The following is an 18,973-nucleotide window of genomic DNA, read 5'->3' as shown; positions in this document are numbered from 1 at the left end:
CTGTCTGTATACCTATCTTTCCACTGATGGACATCTAGGTTCATTCTATATCTTGGCCATGGTAAAGCATGCTGCAATAAACATGGTTGTGTCAATGGCTTTAGTTTGGCCTCACTTGTGGTTCATTGGATAAACGACCAGGAGTGGAGTTGCTGGGTCAGGGAAAAGCTCTATGCTAAGATTTTTAAAGAACCTCCCTACTGCATTCCAGAGTGGTTAAACAAGTTTACATTACCTCCAACAGCATAAGGTTCCCTTTTGGCCACATCCCTGTCAGCATTGTTGGTTTTCCTGATAATGGCCATTCTAACTAGAGTGAGGAGGAATCCCAATGTCGTTTTGATTTGCATTTTTTTTATGGCCAGAGATCCTGAACACTTCATTTGTCTGCTGGCCATTCTTTCTTCTTCCTCTGAGCCCATGTATTGATTGGGTAGTTGAGTTTTTGGTGGTTTATTTTCTAGGGGTTCATTCTTGAGGTATAAGTATATTTTAGATATGAGGCCCTTGTTTTATATCTAGCTAGTGTCTTCACTAGCTATTCCCATTTTGTGGGCTTTCTATTTATCTTGCTAACTGTATCTTTTGTCATGCAGAAGCTCTTCAGTTTGATATATAGCCATGCAACCAGTCTTTCTTAAATTTGTTGTGATTCTGGGTCTTTGGCCCCTTGCCAAGAAGACTTGGTGTTTCCCCTACCATTTCCTGTAATATTTTCATGTTATCTGGCCTTACATTGAGGTCATTGATCTATTTAGAGTTGTTTCTGGTCCAAGGTGATATGGGGTATAGAGCTTTAGTTTTCTGTATGTAAATAGACACTTTTGCTAGCACCATTTGTTGAAGAGGCTTGTTCTTCCAATGTGTATTTTTGGCTGGCTCCTTTATCAAACGTTAAGTGGCTATATGTTTATGGGCTTATTTCTGGGTCTTCTATTCAGTTCCATTGGTCCTCAGGCCTACTCTTATGCCTGTACCAAGGAGATTTTATTACTATGAATTTGTAATAAAGCTTGAAGTTTGGTATTCATATTCCTTCAGTGTTGTTCTTCCTGCTAAAGATTTTTGATATTGTGGGTCTTTTATTATTCCATGTGAATCTTTGTTTTCTCTGTTTCTTTGAAGAAAATTGTTGGGATTTAGCTGAGTGTTGCATTGAATTTGTGTACTGCTTTGGGCAGAATTACCATTTTTTTGCCTTTTATGTAGTATTTATTTATTTCTTTATTTGTTTATTGTAAAAATACTGTACAGAGGGGTTACAATTACATGGGCAAGATAATGAGTACTTTTCTTTTCAAGCATTGTAGCTTCCTCCTTTGTTTCCCCTACCTATCCCATCTTCCCCAACCCATTTTTTTACTACTTGAATTCTTTCACAACCAGGAACATGGGATGTTTTTTTTTTTTTCTATTTCCATAGGTTTTCTTGAATTTTTTTTCATAGTATTGAAGTTTTCGTAATAGAGATCTTTCACATCTTTGGTTAACTTAATTCCCAAGTATTTCATTTTTTGAAGCTATTAAAAATGGAGTTGCTTTCCTGATTCAACTATCACTTTTCTCATTGTTGGCATTCAAGTAGGCTTCTGATTTGGGGGATTTGCTATCTTGACAAAGGTTTTAATAAAATCAAGTAGCTTGGGTGAGGAACCTGTAGGGTTGTTTAATTACTTGATCATTTGATCAGCAAAGAGTGATAGATTCACCTGTAATTTCCCTTTTTAGATACTCTTTATATGTTTCTCTTGCCTTATTTATTTTGCTAAGAATTCCAAGAATACCTTGAAGAGGAGTCGAAAAAGTGGGCATCCTTTTCTTGTTCCTGATTTTGAAGGAATGGAATGAACTTTTTACCTTTAAGTATAATGCTGGCTGAAGTTTTGTCACATACAGCCTTTATTATATTGGAAAATGTTCCATGGATTCCTAACTTCTTCAGAGCTTTTACCATAAAGGGATGTTGAATTTTCTCAAATGCTTTTTTCTGTATTGTTTTGAATATATGAGGGCTATTTTCTAGAATAGATCATATATTAGGTCATAAAACAATTCTTACAAAATTTAAGAAAACTAAACTCCCAAATATCTTTTCTTATTACAAGGACTAAAAGTTGAACTTGAAGACCAAAAATTAATGTCATAAATACATGGAAAGTGAAGAAAATAATGTTGAGCCACATGTTGAAATAATGAGAAAGTTTTATCTTGCATCATATTCAAAGTTAAATTCAAAATAGATGGAAGATTTATATTTTAAATTGGCAACTTGACAAGTCTAAAACAAACTTGGAACTTACAACTGATGTGGGGGGGTGGTTACGGATGGAGGAAAAGTAGAGAGAAAAATAAGGGAGGGCATAACAATGTTTGACAAGAAATGAACTCATTATCTTAAGTACGTAACAATAACCTCTGTATGTCATCTTGATAATAAAATTAATTTTAAAAAAATGAAATAATACACAGACAGCTAATAGAAAAGTGGGATTAGAATATACTGAAAACTTTCTAAGAAATGAAAAATATAGAAGTGAAAAAATAGCTTTTGGAAAGCTATATAATATTTGTAATTCTTAGATATTAAGAAGAGTCAAAACATAGAATATAAGAAAATGATTTGATTCAACTGAACTACCTTGATCCACTTTCACAAGCTAGAGAGTATTCAGTCCTTTTTCTAAACACTGAGAAATCATCAGTGTGCCTATAAAACTCCTTAATATTATTAGTTATCAAGAAAATGAAAGCCCATACTACAATGAGATATAACCAAATCTGTTGCAATGAATGTGATGTAACACACACACACACACACACACACACACACACACACAAAAGAAAAATAATGTGGGTGAAAATGGGCAAAATGTGGAATAAACTATAGTGTCATAACGAAGAGAATAATTTGGTATGCTGAAATTGAAATCCTCAACTTTGGAATGCCCACTACTAGATACATAATCAGTGGGAGTGAAATAAGAATCTTTAAGTGATACTCACCTTCCCATTTCAATTGGATAATTATTCAAAAGGAAGGTGATGTGAACAGTCTTCGTGTGTACTGTCAGACGTGTGGTAAGGAAATGTGAAATATACCTCCTGGAATGTCATTTGACCTTAAATTCTGGTATTAATGACAACATGAAACTGCAAGCTCCAGAAAATAAACTAGGTGCAGAGAGGCAATTGCTACATAATCTCACTTTTGGGGGAATATGGCACAATTCTAAAGACTGAGGTGGTTACCAGATACTAACTGGAAAGGAAAATGAAGAGATGATGGTGAAGGTTTACAACATTCCCCTTAGTCATTATTATGGAGGTGTCTAGTAATACAATGTTCAACAATGAGTGCAAGGAATACTAATTTTTGTGGCCTTGAGTTTGACAGAGTGAAGATTGTAAGTTGTCACTATAATAAAAATAAAGTAAAATATGTCTGTGGATAAAAAATTAAGGAAAAGCTACTTGGAATTAAAAAGCATATACGTATTTATTATATATCTTTTTAAAAATTTACAGTACTAGGTATCCTTTATTATTTATTTATTTATATTGTAATGGTATTATACAGAGGGATTACAGTTATATGTCAGGTATTGAGTACATTTCTTTTTGAACTGTGTACCCTCTTCCCTCATTTTCTCCCTATATTTCCCCTCCATCCTTCTGCCCTCTCCTCAGGTTATAAAAATCATATTCAATATAGTGCAGTAGTGATATTCAATAGAAACTATTTATTGTATATCTATATACTAAAAGTGAAACCTCAAAATCCAAAATACAAAACCAAGAGTGCATTTAATAATATCAGTGAAGAAAAACAAATGATTAGATACATCTCAAAATGTGAATGTTATGTAAGCATCAGACCCAAACTATTGATACATATTATTGAATGACTAATTAGAGTAACATGGCTTCTGAATGATTGGAAAGTAAGTTTATGGAAGGTATTCTCTCATATTGATCCACATTTTCCCCTGAGGCAGAACAAGCATTTGCAAGTCTCTAAAAACTGACTGGAAAATTTATATTGATTCGTGTAATATGACTAAAAGAATGAGAACTTTTTCACTCTTAAAAATACATTTGATATTTTCTCCTCAGAGAGAATATGCATCACATATTAAGTTGATAAGAACAAATAGTATACTTGGTAATAGCCAAAAGGCTGAGAAGTGATGAAATATTTATAAACAATAGATTTGGATGAGTTAAGTTATCTAATCATAAGACTAATGATAGAAAAAATGAACAGTATTGCTATTCCTTTTAACATTATGTGTTTGAGTGAGTGCTCATCCTGGGTCTAGAACTCAGGGTCTAGGGGTTATTTCTGAACTTTTTATTTAAAGTTAGCAGTATATCATTTGAGGTAAAAGCTCTACTTTGGGCTTTTTGGTGGATAAATGAATATCAGAATCTCATAGACTTTCCTGCCCTGGTGGTCCCTGAACTGCAATCCACAGATGTCGGCCTCCTGAGGAGCTAGGGCTACAGGTTATAATCAGGACCTGAGGCTTTTCTATAAAATTACACAGAGAGGTATTGAATTGCTGCCTTTAAATACAATCATTGATAATGAAACCAAAATACAAGTTGATGATGAAAACCAAAATATCATATTCTTCCGATAAATGAAAAAATATTTGAGAAGTCAAAATTTTCCTTTCTTATAATTAAGCCAAGTGAGGGACCCGCACATCCAAACTGGTATCACCTTAATAATAACATCTTTTCTATACTTATGCTCCAATGTCAGCTGAAATTCAAGCCAGTAAGTTGGCAATCATGTCTGTAAATGACATTTGGACTTTTTGTATTATCTTCAGATTACTATTCCCTTTAAAAAAAGGAAAGAAGGATAAGATTTTAATTTTAGTGATTAAAAGACATAAAATGAAAATTTAGAACCCAAGGTTACAATGTGTTCTAATATAGCTGGTTGAAAAAGTTTACATTCCCACCAACAATGCAGTAGGGTTTCCTTCTCTCCACATCCCCTTCAGCATCTGTTGTTATTAGAGTTCTTGATTATAGCCATTCTAAATGGGGTGAGGTGGTATCTCAATGTTGTTTTGATTTGCATTTTTTTTTCTGGCTAGGGAAGTTGATCCTTTCTTCATGTGTCTATTGGCCATCCTTCTTTCCTCTTCAGAGATGTTTCTCTTCAAGTCTTTAGCCTATTTATTTATTGGGCAGTTGTTTCTTTGAGGATTTGTTGGGGGATTTAATTTTTTGAGTTCTAGGTATATTTTAGATATGAAACCCTTGTCGGTTGCATGGCTAGTGAAGATCTTCTCCCTATCCGTGGGCTTTCTATTGATCTTGCTAGCTATGTCCTTTGCCATGCAGAAACTCTGCAACTTCATGCAATCCTATTTGTCCAACCTTTCTTTGATTTGTTGTGTTTCTGGGTCTCTCTTAAGAAAACTTTGGCCTGTGCTAAGAGACCTAGTGTTTCTCCTATTCCATTCTGTAATGTTTTCAGAGTGTCTGCTTGACTCTGAGGTCTTTGATCCATTTGGAGTTGATTATGGTGCAGGGTGTTATATAAGGATCTAGCTTTAGTTTTCTACAAGTACTTAACCAATTTTGCCAGCACCATTTACTGAAGAAGCTGTCTTTCTTCCATTTTATTTTTTTAGCTCTCTTACGAAGATTAGATGGCTATAGGTCTGTAGGCTCATTTGTGGGTTTTCAATTCTATTCCATTGGTCCTGGTGTCTGTTCTTCTGTAAGTACTAAGCTGGTTTGATTACTATGTCTTTGTATTAGAGTTTGACATTTGGTATTGATATTCCTCCAGCATTGTTCTTTCTGTTGAGGATCATTTTTGCTATTTGGGGTCTTTTATTGTTCCATATGAATTTTTAGATTGCCTCTTCTATTTTCCTGAAGAATGAGGTTGGAATATTGATAGGTATCGCATTGAATTTTTAGGTAGCCTTGGGAAACATTGCCATTTTCGCGATGTTAATCTTCCAATGCAGGAGCATGGGAATTTTTCCACTTTCTAAGTTCTGTTTTGATTTCTTTTTTCAGGCTTTTAAAGTTTTCATCACAGAGGTCCTTCTCTTCTTTGGTTAAGTTAATTCCTAGGTATTTAATTCTTAGGGGCTATTACGAATGGAGTTGCTTTTCCTAATTTCAGCCACACTTTTCTCATTGTTGGCATACAGAAAAGCCATTGCTTTTGGGGGTTAATTTTATACCCTGCTACAGTATCTTACAGTAAAAAAATATTTAAAAATAAAAACATCTCACCAACTAAAGGATAGACTCCACTAAGATCCAGCATACTGCATGCACAATGGAAGACACGAGGTCCCCCAAATTAAATGAAGAACTCTTTTTTGCCTGTTTTTGTTTTGTTTTGTTACTTATATATATGTATATGTATATATATATATATATGTATATGTATATAAATGGAGAGAGAGAATATGGTAATTGATAAGTGTGTTTCTATGTTGCATGCATGATTAATTATGACTACATTTTTAATTGTTAAATTTTTTAAAATTTCATTTATTTCCTTTTATTTTCCATTCCCTCTTATTTTTTCTTCCTTTATGATCATTTTAATCTTAATTTTTTATTTTTTCTGATCTTTCTTCTTTTCTTTCTTTTCTATATTGTTTTGTTCCATTTTGTTAGGCTTTATGATTGTCTTTGCTTCCATTTCCATTCGGTCTAACTGGTTCCTACTGCTATCTTTCTGCTTTGGCTTGTTTTACCCTAACTCTTATAACTATTTCCTTTTTTGGACAAAAATAACCATTGTACAAACAAAATGAAGGTGTCTTTAGATACTAGAATACTTATGATTTAAATCCTCTGATTTTTAAATTAAAAATAAAAATAATTTGGTACATTTTTATTGTAAAAATAATGTACAAAGGGGTTACAGTTACATAAGCAAGGTAATGAGTACATTTCTTATCAAGTATTGTTGCCTCCTCCTTTGTTTTTCCCCTACCATCCCTTCCCTCCCACCCACCTCCACAACTACCACCCTCAAAGTTGTAAAGTTCATTTTCAACATAGTGTCTTGTATATTTCATCGTTACAATGGGTCAACATGTATCCCTATTTAAGCATTTTGTTTTTCCCTTCCCCTCTGCAAAGTAGAGCACTATTATTGAGCACAAAGAGATTCACAGACATCACCCAGGACCTGAGTTTAAGCCCCAGGAGTGGCAAAAACAAAACAAAACAATAACCAAGGAAATCCACAAAAATCTATTCAATGTATTGTTCTCATATAGAGGGTGTATCACATATTAAATTGATAAGAACAAATAGAATATTTGATCTTAGCCAAAAGGCCAAGAAGGGATAAATAATTTTATGAAGAAGAGATGTGGATGAATTTATCAAATTTTAATATTAATCATAGGAAAAATGAATAGTAATGATCTTCCTTTTATTAATTTTGCATGTCTGTGGATTTGTTCTAGACATAGAACTTGGGGCCTATTCACTGTCCCTCAACTCTTCAGCTCAAGCCTATAATAATGCCATTTCTTTTAATATGTATATATATATATATATATATATTTGTGTGTATGTGTGTGTTCATCCTGGGGCTTGAACTCTGGGCCTGGGTGCTGTCCCTCAAGGCTAGAGCTCTACCACTTGAGCCACAGCACCACTTCCAGTGGCTTATTGGAGATAACAGTCTCACGATAAGATTCCTGCCCAAGCTGGCTTTGAACCATGATCCTCAGATCTCAGCCTCCTGAGTAGCTAGGATTATAGGTGCGAGCCACAGGCACTCAGTTATCCATGAGCTTTTAAATTTAAGGTTAGCACTATATCATTTGAGCCAAAAGCTCTACTTCTGGATCTTTGGCAGTTAAATGAGGATCAGAATCTCATAGACTTTCCTACCCTACCTGGCTTTGACCCAGAGATATGACCTTCCTGTGTAGCTAGTTTTACAAGTATGAGCATCTGTGCCTGGCCATATTCAACTTTTAGAATCTCGAAAGGTCAAAGTTTTCCATATTTACAGCTTAGAAGAAATACATATATTGGGAATACACAACGTTTCATGGATTTGTGTTTCGTATTCTCTTACGATGAGTTGTTTTTTTTCCAGGCCCAATCTCAATGAGTCAGCCAGGCATTGAGGACCTTTTTGTTCTCCAACTCCTGATATTCTTCTATCAATTGTTTAGACAAGTTTTGAAATAGCTGCCTTTATAATATTTGATGATGCAACCAAAATACAAGGTCATATCTTCTGATAAATGAAGAAAGGAATGGAGAAGTCAAACTTTTTCCTTTCTTCTAATTACCAAGTGTATCACCTTATTAATCTGATCTTTTAAAAACTTACCTTGTTTGCTCCATCTTTTTATCCAATATATTGGAAATCATGTTGTAAATGGCACTAGAATGGTTTGTGCTTTCTTCATACTACTATTCCCATTACAAAAGGAAGAAGGATGAGAGAATAAATTTTAATAATTCATAACTAAAAAAATAAAATGAAAATTTAGAAACATAGATTATAATGGGTTCTAAAGTCTTGACGGTTTTTAAATATTTGTATGATTTTACACGTGCAAATAGGGCTCTGGTTCTTTTGAAAAGGCTATGAGAAATAAGCAGTATTGACCACTCCCTGCCCTCTGGATTCTGACTTCTAATGGACCATCTTTCTCACTCTCTCCAACCATATGTCCTCTCTCATGAGATGCTCACCAGAGCAGGCATCAGGCCCATTTGGACTTTGCACCTTGAGAAGTGTGAGTTTAATAGACCTCTCTTTTCTTTATAATAGACTGAAATATAAAACATTTCAGATATTTTGTTATAGCAGTGAAAATAGACTGATTCAGACATGTAGATGACTTGAGCTACCTTGGCTGGAGCCCATAAAGCAGTTGGAGCTGAGGTATTCACTTGGATTCCTGAAGATCTGGGCCATGTCTCACTGAAGGGAAGCTGAAAGGACCCCATGTCAGCTACTTTTAGCTGGCAGTCCATATCTGCACTGCTAGTGGAAGACAGATGACTTCTTTAATTTTGCTTAACTGTCATGTTATGAGACATAATTTGATGCAAGGGTATCATGAGCTAAAAGTAATAGAATCAATCCAATTTCTTGATTAAAAAAGGTGGATCTGAGGGCTGTGAGAGGAAACATACTCATACCACATTTTATAATATCCAATTTCCAACACCTCAGGGAATAAGTACAGTGTAAAACAAGAAATATAAATACATTTGTAAGAAATTTTAATGTAAATGCTAAAGAGAGACTTAAAATTTCCAAATTATCAGTAATAAAAATTTACTTTTTCTTTGTTATGCTTAGAATCAAATGAGAATTTGTGGCCTAAATGTGTTTTCTACAACCGAGTTTCTTTATTATCATCTCAGGAGATATTCTACAAGGCAAACATCTGAATAAACCACTTCTTGGCACATACCCAAAAGGAATGCCTGTCATCAGCATACCATAGTGATAATGAAATCCTCACGTTCACTTCAGAACTATTAAAATATTGCAGTAGTACTCATAATAGCCAATTCATGGAATCAGCCTTGGTGCCAATCAACAAATGAATATATAGGAAGATGTGGTATATACAAAATGAAGTGTAATTTAGGTCTACTGGAGATGAAATGATCCCAGGTACCGAAAACAAACAATAGGGACCATCAGGTTAAATGAAATTTTAGAAATACGAAGATTTCATCCATTTTTGTAAAGTAGGTAAATTAGGTAAAGTAGAACTCAAAGAAGTTGAGGACATGGCACAAAGTTTGGGCATTTTATAAAGGGAGGCTGCAGGAATGGGGAGCGTGGAAGAGTGATAGTGATGAGTGACATGCACTAATGCACATATCATGTGCCATAAGGAAACTCATTAATACTGTGAAAAGAAGCAGAAGTGTTGGAGGTGAGGAGACTGAACAAAAGTGTGGATGGATGTCTTCAAAATATATTATGTACATGTTTTGGCCACAATAAAACCTCTCATGTTCTACCCTTAATTTAAAGTAATAAAAATGGGGAAAAGCAAATCGTTTAAATAGGGATACAGGTGGACCCATTGCACCAATGAGATGTACAAGTCGTTATGTCAAAAATGAACTTTACAACTTTGGTGCCCAGGTGGGGGAGGTGGGGGTAGGGGAGGTGGGGCGGGGCGGGGGAGGGAGCGGGGAAGATTGGGTTGGGGGGCGGGGGGGAGAATGGAAAAGGAATGGAAGGGGAAACAAAGAAGGGGGCTACAATGCTAGATAAGAAATGTACTCATTATCTTGCTCATGTAATTGTAACCCCTCTGTACAGTGTTTTCACAATAAAAAAAATGTAGTGGTAATCAAAATCAAACACAAACACATAATATCCAGGTAGTCACTTTAATGTAATTAAGTATTAAAAAATTAAAAAATCAGATATTTGGTAGTTTTGGAGTTGTCATTGATTTTTGTACAATAACATGAACAATGAGCAAGGTTACAGGTATAGGTGTGTAGAGTCAGACATGTCTTTCTTGTGCTGTTTTTAAAGCTTGTGCCTAAATTTTCCAATTTTTGAAATGTTTTAGAAAAATAAAACCAATAAAAGTGTTACTTCTATTTTCCTACCTTGGATTCTATGTAGACAACGGTATTATTACTGCTTTATATATACTACAAAGGTGAGTTATAAATTGCAGATTCAAATGATGTTTTATTTTACTCACTTGAGATCTAAGCTGTCCTGCAACATAGCTCTTCACGTGGAAGGGACACAGTACTGAAAGAAGCTTTGAGATAACATAAAGAAATTTTGCTCAGGTTTGCTATTTTACTATGGAAATGGAAATTTATAAAAATATGATAGTATCATCATATTTTGGATTAATTATTACTGACTACAGAAATATTAGCTTCCTAGTGATATTTTTATTTTTTTTCCTTTGGCCACCTTCTCACTAAAATATCTTAAACCGTACCCTTGGTCATTGTAAGAAATATGAATGACAATCATATAAATTTTGCATTACATCAAACTTCCACTGAGTTGATTATATATCTCTATTGTTAGGATAGGATATACAAAGAAAATAACAGTCCATCTAGAATCCTCATTATCCTATTTCCTAAGGGAAAAATGGGTAACATATAAATTATAGACTAAATTCTAATGAGAGTTCTACATACAAGTGGTGTTTGCTGTTAGTGGACTGAAGTAAGGTGTGGTGTGGATCATCTTGCTTTCTTCTTCTTCAAGTGTTTTCTTGGTAACTTAATCTATTTAAAAGAAAACTGAAATGCAATTCTCTTAAATAATGGTATTTTAAGTAAAACATAATTTTAGTTATGTTAAGGCTTCAGATCTTTTTGTGGTACATTTTTGCCTACTTAGCCAATGCTATTTTTCTCAATACAGTTGAAACTTGAAGTAAGTATTTTCTGAGCAGCAAAACTTCATTTGTCACTGACCATAGGCAAAATAATATATTGAAAATAACAAAGCTTCCTTTCCAGTGGGAAATTATTGCTAGCCACACATACTTTATGATAGTTCTCACATGTTTAGTGTTAATAACCACATGTCCTTCAGATTAATAAGGAACATTACAGAAGTTCCTCTTCAGCAATGTATTGTTAACAAAATACACTTCTCATTCTTTAGATTAATTCTTGAATACTTGGTTTAGTTATGCTTATTAACAAGGAGATGGAAGAAATTGTTAATGAAAAATACCATTTTCTTCTCCACATGAGATATTAAGATCATAAGCTTTATTGAACAAATTTAAGCAGCCAATTAAAAAATTTAAGAAAAATATATTGCCAATTTTTAGTGGATTCATATTGATCATGTATGTTTTGAAAAACCCTGTTGCATGCATAAATAATAATGCTATCAATATCTTTCATATAGTTCATTTTTTTAAAAAACATGCCATATTTATAAACACTAGTAAAAAAAAATGATCAGCTGATGTGGATATTAACATTTACTCTATGAAAATATTTTTTCCAGAATCCAATATGCCTCATTTATGTTCTTATACATATTGTTTTATTTTCATAGTCTTAATATGCATAGGTGTAGGCAGAAAATTAATAATATCTTGAATTGTGATCACTTGACGATGTGAGAATTTATAAGACAATATTTTTGAATCACTTTCATTTACTTAATAATCATCTTTTATTAATTACTTGGCAAAAAATTATTTGGTAGTTCATTATAATTTTCTGCATGATATTTCATTATTTGAATATGTTACCAATAAAGGTTTATTTTGTCCAAACTATGGGCCACTCTGAGGGAAGAAAAAGAACACTCCCAGAGTATTCATTACTAAAATTTCTCTTAGTTCTGAAACAGGATCTCCTTACATAGCCTACACATGAACTCATAATCTCACTTCTTCAGCCTCTTATGTGCTAATTTATGTGCTACTACAACCAGCAATTTCACCTAATGTTCTTTATTATGTTTAATTTTTAAATTTGTTTTGATGGTCTTGAGGCTTGAGGTCAATCTATGTGTTGTCTCTGAGCTGTTTTCTCAAATTATTGGTCTACCATATGAATGAAAGCTCTACTCCCACCTATTTGGTGATTAATAAGGCCTTTCCACTAAGCTGGCTTTGAACCACAATCCTCAGAACTCAGCCTCCTTAGTATCTATGATTACAGGCATGAGCCACTAGCACCTGCCTTCCCCTGGTACTCACAGGAAGTCTTACATAAACTTGACAGGGGAAAAAGGGATGCAGATTATAATTTCATGAAATTTACATAAAATATGTATTTTTGTATTGTATTACTGGTTCTATATATTTCACCTAATCAAAGAAAAGATTCAGAGTTTTCACTAAGAAAAATAAAGCCAAGTGAGACCATAGACTATACATTTACCTTTCATTTTGTAACCTAGCCTTTACCTGTGACTTTTCTATCCAAGATGTATTGTTAAAATAATTTGTTTAGGAAGTAACAGAAGAAATTCCAAAACTGTATTAATTTTCAGACTTTAGATTATTTCACTCAGTGTTATGGCTAAGTGGGTTATTAGGGTAAACTCTAATGCTCATATTTAAGAGTAGGTATTTGAGTCTTAGAATCTTAGGCACTCAGGAGGCTGAGAAGCAGATGATCATAGTACAAAGCCATGCTGGGCAGAAAAGTCTTCCAGACTCCATTTTCAAAATAAACAGCAAAACTTGGGCTGAAGGCAGAGGGATGAGAATGCTGAAATGGGTGACACTGATTATGACACATTGTATTCATAAACTGTTTGTTGAAGCACAACTCCTTGGTACAATTAAAGATAATAAGTTTTTAAAGCTAGGCTAATGGCATGGCTCAATTGGTAGAGATCCAGCTGAGCAAATCCAAGTAAACATGGATCTCTGAGTTAAAATTGCAGTACCAGAAAAAAAATGAAAACCAGGTAGTATTTAATATTTAACATTTATCCAAAATAGAGATATTTTGAAGAGATGACATAACAATCCTACATTCTTTTATTTCATATTTTTTTTTTTTTTTGGGTCCAGTCGTGGGGCCTGAACTCTGGGCCTGGGCACTGTCCCTCAGCTCTTCAGCTCAAGGCTAGCACTCTACCACTTGAGCCACAGCGCCACTTTCGGCTTTTTTCTTTTTGCTTATGTGGTGCTGAGGAATCCAACCCAGGGCCTCTGGCATGCAAGGCAAGCGCTCTACCACTGAGCCACCTTCCCAGCCCTTTTATTTCATATTTTATTTCTTCTGTGTATATTAACTCCTAGTATTTCCTAAAAGTCTCTAAGTATATACACATACATAGCCTATATAAGTAATCTAAAATAAATGTCTCTAAGTATGTCCACACACGTAGCCTATTTTTATAATCTATGTATTATACATTTGTATAACTGTATTAAACACATGCAATTTGAAAACATACAAAATATAGAATGAGATAAATAAGACAATGTGCACCTTAAAAATTTAATATTGAGACAGTGCAGTGTACACACATAAAGATGGCAGAGTCAGAGTAAAACAAATGTCTGTCTGTGCATGAGAAATCCACCATCAGCTTCCACTGACTACAAAATCCAACAATGTTGCATGCTTGAAGGTAATTGGCTGGGGAATTTTCCAGTTCCCCTAGTTACTTCTTTATGAAAAGAAGGGTGAACAGTAGCGGAAATAGGAGTACAGAAGATGTTTCAAATGGAAGTTTTAGAAAGTGAACTCTCCATGTAAAGTTACCTAACATAGTTCATCAGCTTCCAAATTATTTGTATTATGAATTTCTCCATTCCTGCCTTCCTTTTTTTTTTTTTTTTTTTTTACCCTAACCTGTGTTTATTGGATTTTTCTGCCAGATAGGTGTGGAAAGAAGAGATGGACCTCTACAACCTTACGATGGTGACTCAGTTTATTCTCCTTAGACTCTCTGACCTCCCTGAAGTGCGGTACCCCGTCTTTGTGGCACTTCTCATCATCTACCAGATCACCTTGGTGGGTAACGGGGCCATCCTCCTGGCCATTACTATAGAGCAAAAGCTTCACACTCCCATGTATTTCCTTTTAGCAAATCTGTCCCTGTTAGACATATTTTGTCCTTCAACTACAGTTCCCAAGATGCTCCAGAACCTTTTGACAGAGGACCATAGCATTTCTTTTGTTGGGTGTGCTTTACAGCTTTATTTCCTGGTGGCCCTAGTGGGGACTGAGGTCTTCCTGCTCGCTGTCATGGCTTATGACCGGTATGTGGCGATATGTTTTCCCCTTCGTTACACCCTCATCATGAGCCATATTCGATGTGCGCAGTTGCTGACTGGGACCTGGGCAGCTGGTTTCCTCAACTCCCTTCTCCACACAATGACCACCTTCAGCCTGTCTTTCTGCATGTCGAATCGAGTTGGCCAGTACTACTGTGATATTCCTCCAGTGGTGGCCCTGTCTTGTTCTTCCACTTACATGGCAGAAATGGTACTTCTAGTGGTTGGAGGTGTCTTGGGTACTAGTGCCTTCCTGATCACCTTGATCTCCTATCTGTACATCATCTCCACCATCCTGAAGATCCGGTCAGCAGAAGGGAAGCGCAAAGCCTTCTCCACATGCACCTCTCATCTCACTGTGGTTTGTTTGTTCTATGGCACCGTCATTTTTAACTACATCCGCCCCTCCTCCAGTAAGCATTCCCCTGCCAGAGACAGACTCATCTCCATGTTATACGGGGTAATGACTCCAATGTTAAACCCCCTCATCTACAGCCTGAGAAACACTGAGGTGAAAGGAGCCCTCCGAAGATTGCTATGTTTCTGAGCATGTTTATACAATGTAATATGAAAACTGAGTGCTTTGCTTTAAACTCACCACTTCCCATACTATTATTGTGTGATCAGACAATTATTGCAGCGATCCATCATTTACCCTATTATTCTTCCACCTCTAGAGAGAAGAATATTTTACATATTGACTATTACTTATGTAATGAAACCCTTTTGGTCTTCAATCTATTTCCTACCATACATTTTCCTAGCTCTATGCATCCCCATTACTTCTGATTATGGCTCCTGTTTCCCAGTCTGCTGATGAATTTACTATATGCTCATTGTCTACATATTTGATTCTCAATTAATCTGTGGCATTCTGCATCTCCTTCTTGTGTGTACTGTGTTTGAATTTTCACTAATTTATATGATCACACAACTAGTAAAATGTTTATATATTATTGAGTTGCTTTCTATTTTCTCCTTTAGATTTTTACCAATATCATTAATGTTCAATCTTTTCAAATCACATTTCTTAAGTTTCTATTACAGTTTATTGTGTGACTCTTTGTTATCAATTACATTTGCCAAAATCTTACCACCCAGTAGAGGCCCCTCATAGGGGAGGTTAATTACTTGTCATTTAATTTTAGATGAATCTGTTCAGTCCATAAACACTTGAAATATAAATGACATTGTAAGGGTATATTATTCATAGTAACACGACTGTAAATTTAACATTTGCTTTATTTTAATTTCTTCATTTATTCTCAATTATATAGTATGTATCTGGCTTACTTCATGTCATGTAATTACAAATGGTGCAATTTGCGAGGTGTTTGGTAGGTCCTGCCAGGTTATCCACCTTATTGATGGCTATGCCTCAAAATTTTTTTACTATATTTATGTGGATCTCTGGTAAGGAGCCCTTTCTTCACCAGTATTTTGTTCTTGTTGTTTTTCTATATTTAGTACATTTCAAAGTCTTCTGTAGTGCTGGTTTAGTGGACACAAATTGTTTGAATTTTTCCTTGTGGAGTTTTTATTTGTCTATTGGATATTAAAGAGAGCTTAGCTGGGTATACTATTCTAGGTTGGTGCTTGTTTGCCATAAGGAGTTACATAACCACATTCCAGGCTCTCCTTATTTTCATCCTCCTGCCTGAAAATTCTGTAGTTATTCTCACTGGTTTTCTTTTATAAGTCCTTATTATTTTCCCCCTGACAGTTTTAAGATTCCTTTCCTTAGTCTCTATTGGTTCTGTGTGGATTTCTGCTCTGGTGTCTTTGGGATTTTAAAGGCTTATTTGAATAATCCTATCATTTTGCATGTTTGGGAAGTTCTCTTCTAGATTTCTGTTAAACACATTTGCTATCCATTTACCAGCCTTCTATTCACCTCCAGCAATAACTATCTTAAATGAGTTCTTACTGCATCTTGAAGTTCATGCAAGCTACTTTCTTTTTTGGTGGATTTGTTGTGAATAATTGTAACTTTTGTGTAATATCTACTATGTCTTCTATTCTGGACACTCTCTTTTTCATCATCTAATCCATTATCAAAACTTTCAACTTTGTTTTTTATTTCATTTCCTTCTAATGGAGCATTTTTGATGGCTTCTCTTTCATTACTGAAGCTTTGTTTCTAGTGTTGTATAGACTCCTTTACTTCCTTGACTTGATTATCTATATCTTCTCTCATATTCTTTTTTTTGTTGTTGTTGGTCATGGGACTTGAACTCTGGGCCTCAGAACTGTCCCTGCACTGTTCAGCTCAAGGTTAGGGCTCTACCACTTGAGCTACCGTGCCACTTCCAGTTTTCTGGTGTTTATTGGAGATAAGAGTTTCACGGACTTTACTGCCCGGGCTGGTTTTGAACCGTGATCCTCAGATCTCAGCCTCCTAAGTAGCTAGGATTACAGGCGTGAGCTACCAGCACCGGGCTTCTCTCATATTCTTTAGCTGAGTGATTATTGTTTCAATTCACTCCCTTTCTTTCTGTTGGAATTCATTTAGCTTTCTGTTTGTGGATTCCATGCATTTTTCTAATAATTTTTTATTAGATTCATCACATTCATGCATAGCCTTGTTTAAGCTTTCTATCTTCTCATTAAGTATACTTATCAGTAGTGTTTCTAAAGTGTTTTGAGAACTATCTTCTACATCCTTTATTGTCTGCTCTATTGCCTTGTTATTTTGTGTGTGAGTTGATGTTCCTTGATCTGTCATTTTTCTTGTGCTTCTTGATGTATTCTGACTATTTGCAAACAAAAGGAAACTGCAAATGATTTAAAGTTTAAAAAAACCCAAACACCAAAAACCATGAGCCCTACAATTGCTTAGACTTTAAATAAGAAGTTTGAAAACAGAGATAAGTATTTCCCTATCTAAATACTCCACTTTTGTTTGATGGGGGTATTATTGGTCAGAATAGGAGCTTATATATAGTTGTATCCAGCGAGAGAATCTCTTGTTAGGTTCAGGATAAATCAAACCCAACCAAACAGATAACTGGATGATCCAAGTAGACAGAGTTGCAATGGAAACAAATACAGTCAACTAACAGATAAAAACTTAGGAATCAATGGAATGGAGAGAAGTATCAGAGCTAAAAGGCAGACAAGTTAAAGTGCAATTAAATGAACTAGAAAGAAATATAAAGAAAAATAAAATACCAAAGAAGAATAGAAGAATAAAGAACATGAAAAGAAGAAAATAGAAAACTAAAATCTAAGACATAAAAATAAAAATATAAAAAATAGGAAATTTAACAATCAAAAATATAGCCAGATTAAGTATGCACACAACTAAGAAAGAGGCCTAGCAATTACTTTAGGTGTATGTAAGACTAAACAAAACAACAACAAAACTGAATTCCCAAAACCCCAAGAATAACAAAAAGTAGACTCTCCAATTTGTTTGGGGGTCCTTGTGTCTCCCCGTGTTCATTATGCAGTCTCTCAGTGGAATCTCTATTAGTTACTATGATCTGAAGCTTTTCTTGTAGCCAAGATCTTGGCAGTATGGGGTAAGAATAGGAGGCAGGTGTGGAGTTCCTTATTTGATAGTTTGGAGGCAGCTACACTGTTTCATAGGCTGGGATCTGAACTGCTTAATTGCTTGGGGGTTTGGATATAGTTGGATTCAGAATCCTTCTTCATATGGGGTGTGTGGATGTTACCTAGATTCCCACCCTCAGTAAATTTGGGACATAGATAGGTTTTTAAGGCATGTTTGAACATTCTTTTTTGGGGGGGGAGGGGGTCCGGTCGTGGGGCCTGAACTCTGGGCCTGGGTGTTGTTCCTCAGCTCTTCAGCTCAAGGCTAGCGCTCTACCACTTGAGCCACAGTGCCACTTCCGGCTTTTTTCTTTTTTGCTTATGTGGTGCTGAGGAATCGAACCCAGGGCCTCATGCATGCAAGACAAGTGCTCTACCACTGAGTCACCTTCCCAGTCCCATGTTTGAACATTCTTATAAATCAAAGTGAACAGATGAATTCTCTAATCAGTTTAGTTGAGTGGCCAGATTAAAGTTTTGCCTTACAAACTTGCATTCTCTGCTGGTCTCCTCTCAGTCTAGATTAGGCCGTAGTGGGAGGTGCGTGGTTCTTGCACTACAACTGGTAGGAGCTGGCTCTTACCTGAAGCCGACAATCTGCAGAACACTTGGGTGTGGGCAGAACTAGGGCCTATCTGGAATCAATATCCTTCCTGGATTTGGAAGGG

At 35.3% G+C, this 18,973-nt stretch overlaps 1 protein-coding gene and 2 pseudogenes across 1 annotated transcript; 1 reads left to right on the top strand and 2 right to left on the bottom strand.

The window, feature by feature from the left end:
* Positions 1–4,068: 4,068 nt before the first annotated feature.
* On the bottom strand, positions 4,069–4,189 carry LOC122104035 (annotated as a pseudogene).
* A 3,045-nt stretch (positions 4,190–7,234) lies between these two features.
* LOC122104013 lies at positions 7,235–7,349 on the bottom strand (annotated as a pseudogene).
* A 7,021-nt stretch (positions 7,350–14,370) lies between these two features.
* LOC122103924 (olfactory receptor 5V1-like) lies at positions 14,371–15,297 on the top strand. The gene has a single exon (XM_042674608.1). The coding sequence runs from the start codon at positions 14,371–14,373 to the stop codon at positions 15,295–15,297; it is 927 nt and encodes a 308-aa protein (XP_042530542.1).
* The last annotated feature ends 3,676 nt before the right edge of the window (positions 15,298–18,973 follow it).

This window comes from Dipodomys spectabilis, unplaced genomic scaffold (genome assembly GCF_019054845.1).
Source record: "Dipodomys spectabilis isolate Male_0828 unplaced genomic scaffold, ASM1905484v1 ptg000019l, whole genome shotgun sequence".
NCBI lineage: Eukaryota > Metazoa > Chordata > Mammalia > Rodentia > Heteromyidae > Dipodomys > Dipodomys spectabilis.
This window is presented reverse-complemented; position numbering and strand designations above follow the sequence as displayed.

Bases quoted from the DNA above. Each gene is read 5' to 3' on its own strand.
- LOC122103924 (XM_042674608.1), top strand. From the start codon at position 14,371: ATGGACCTCTACAACCTTACGATGGTGACTCAGTTTATTCTCCTTAGA.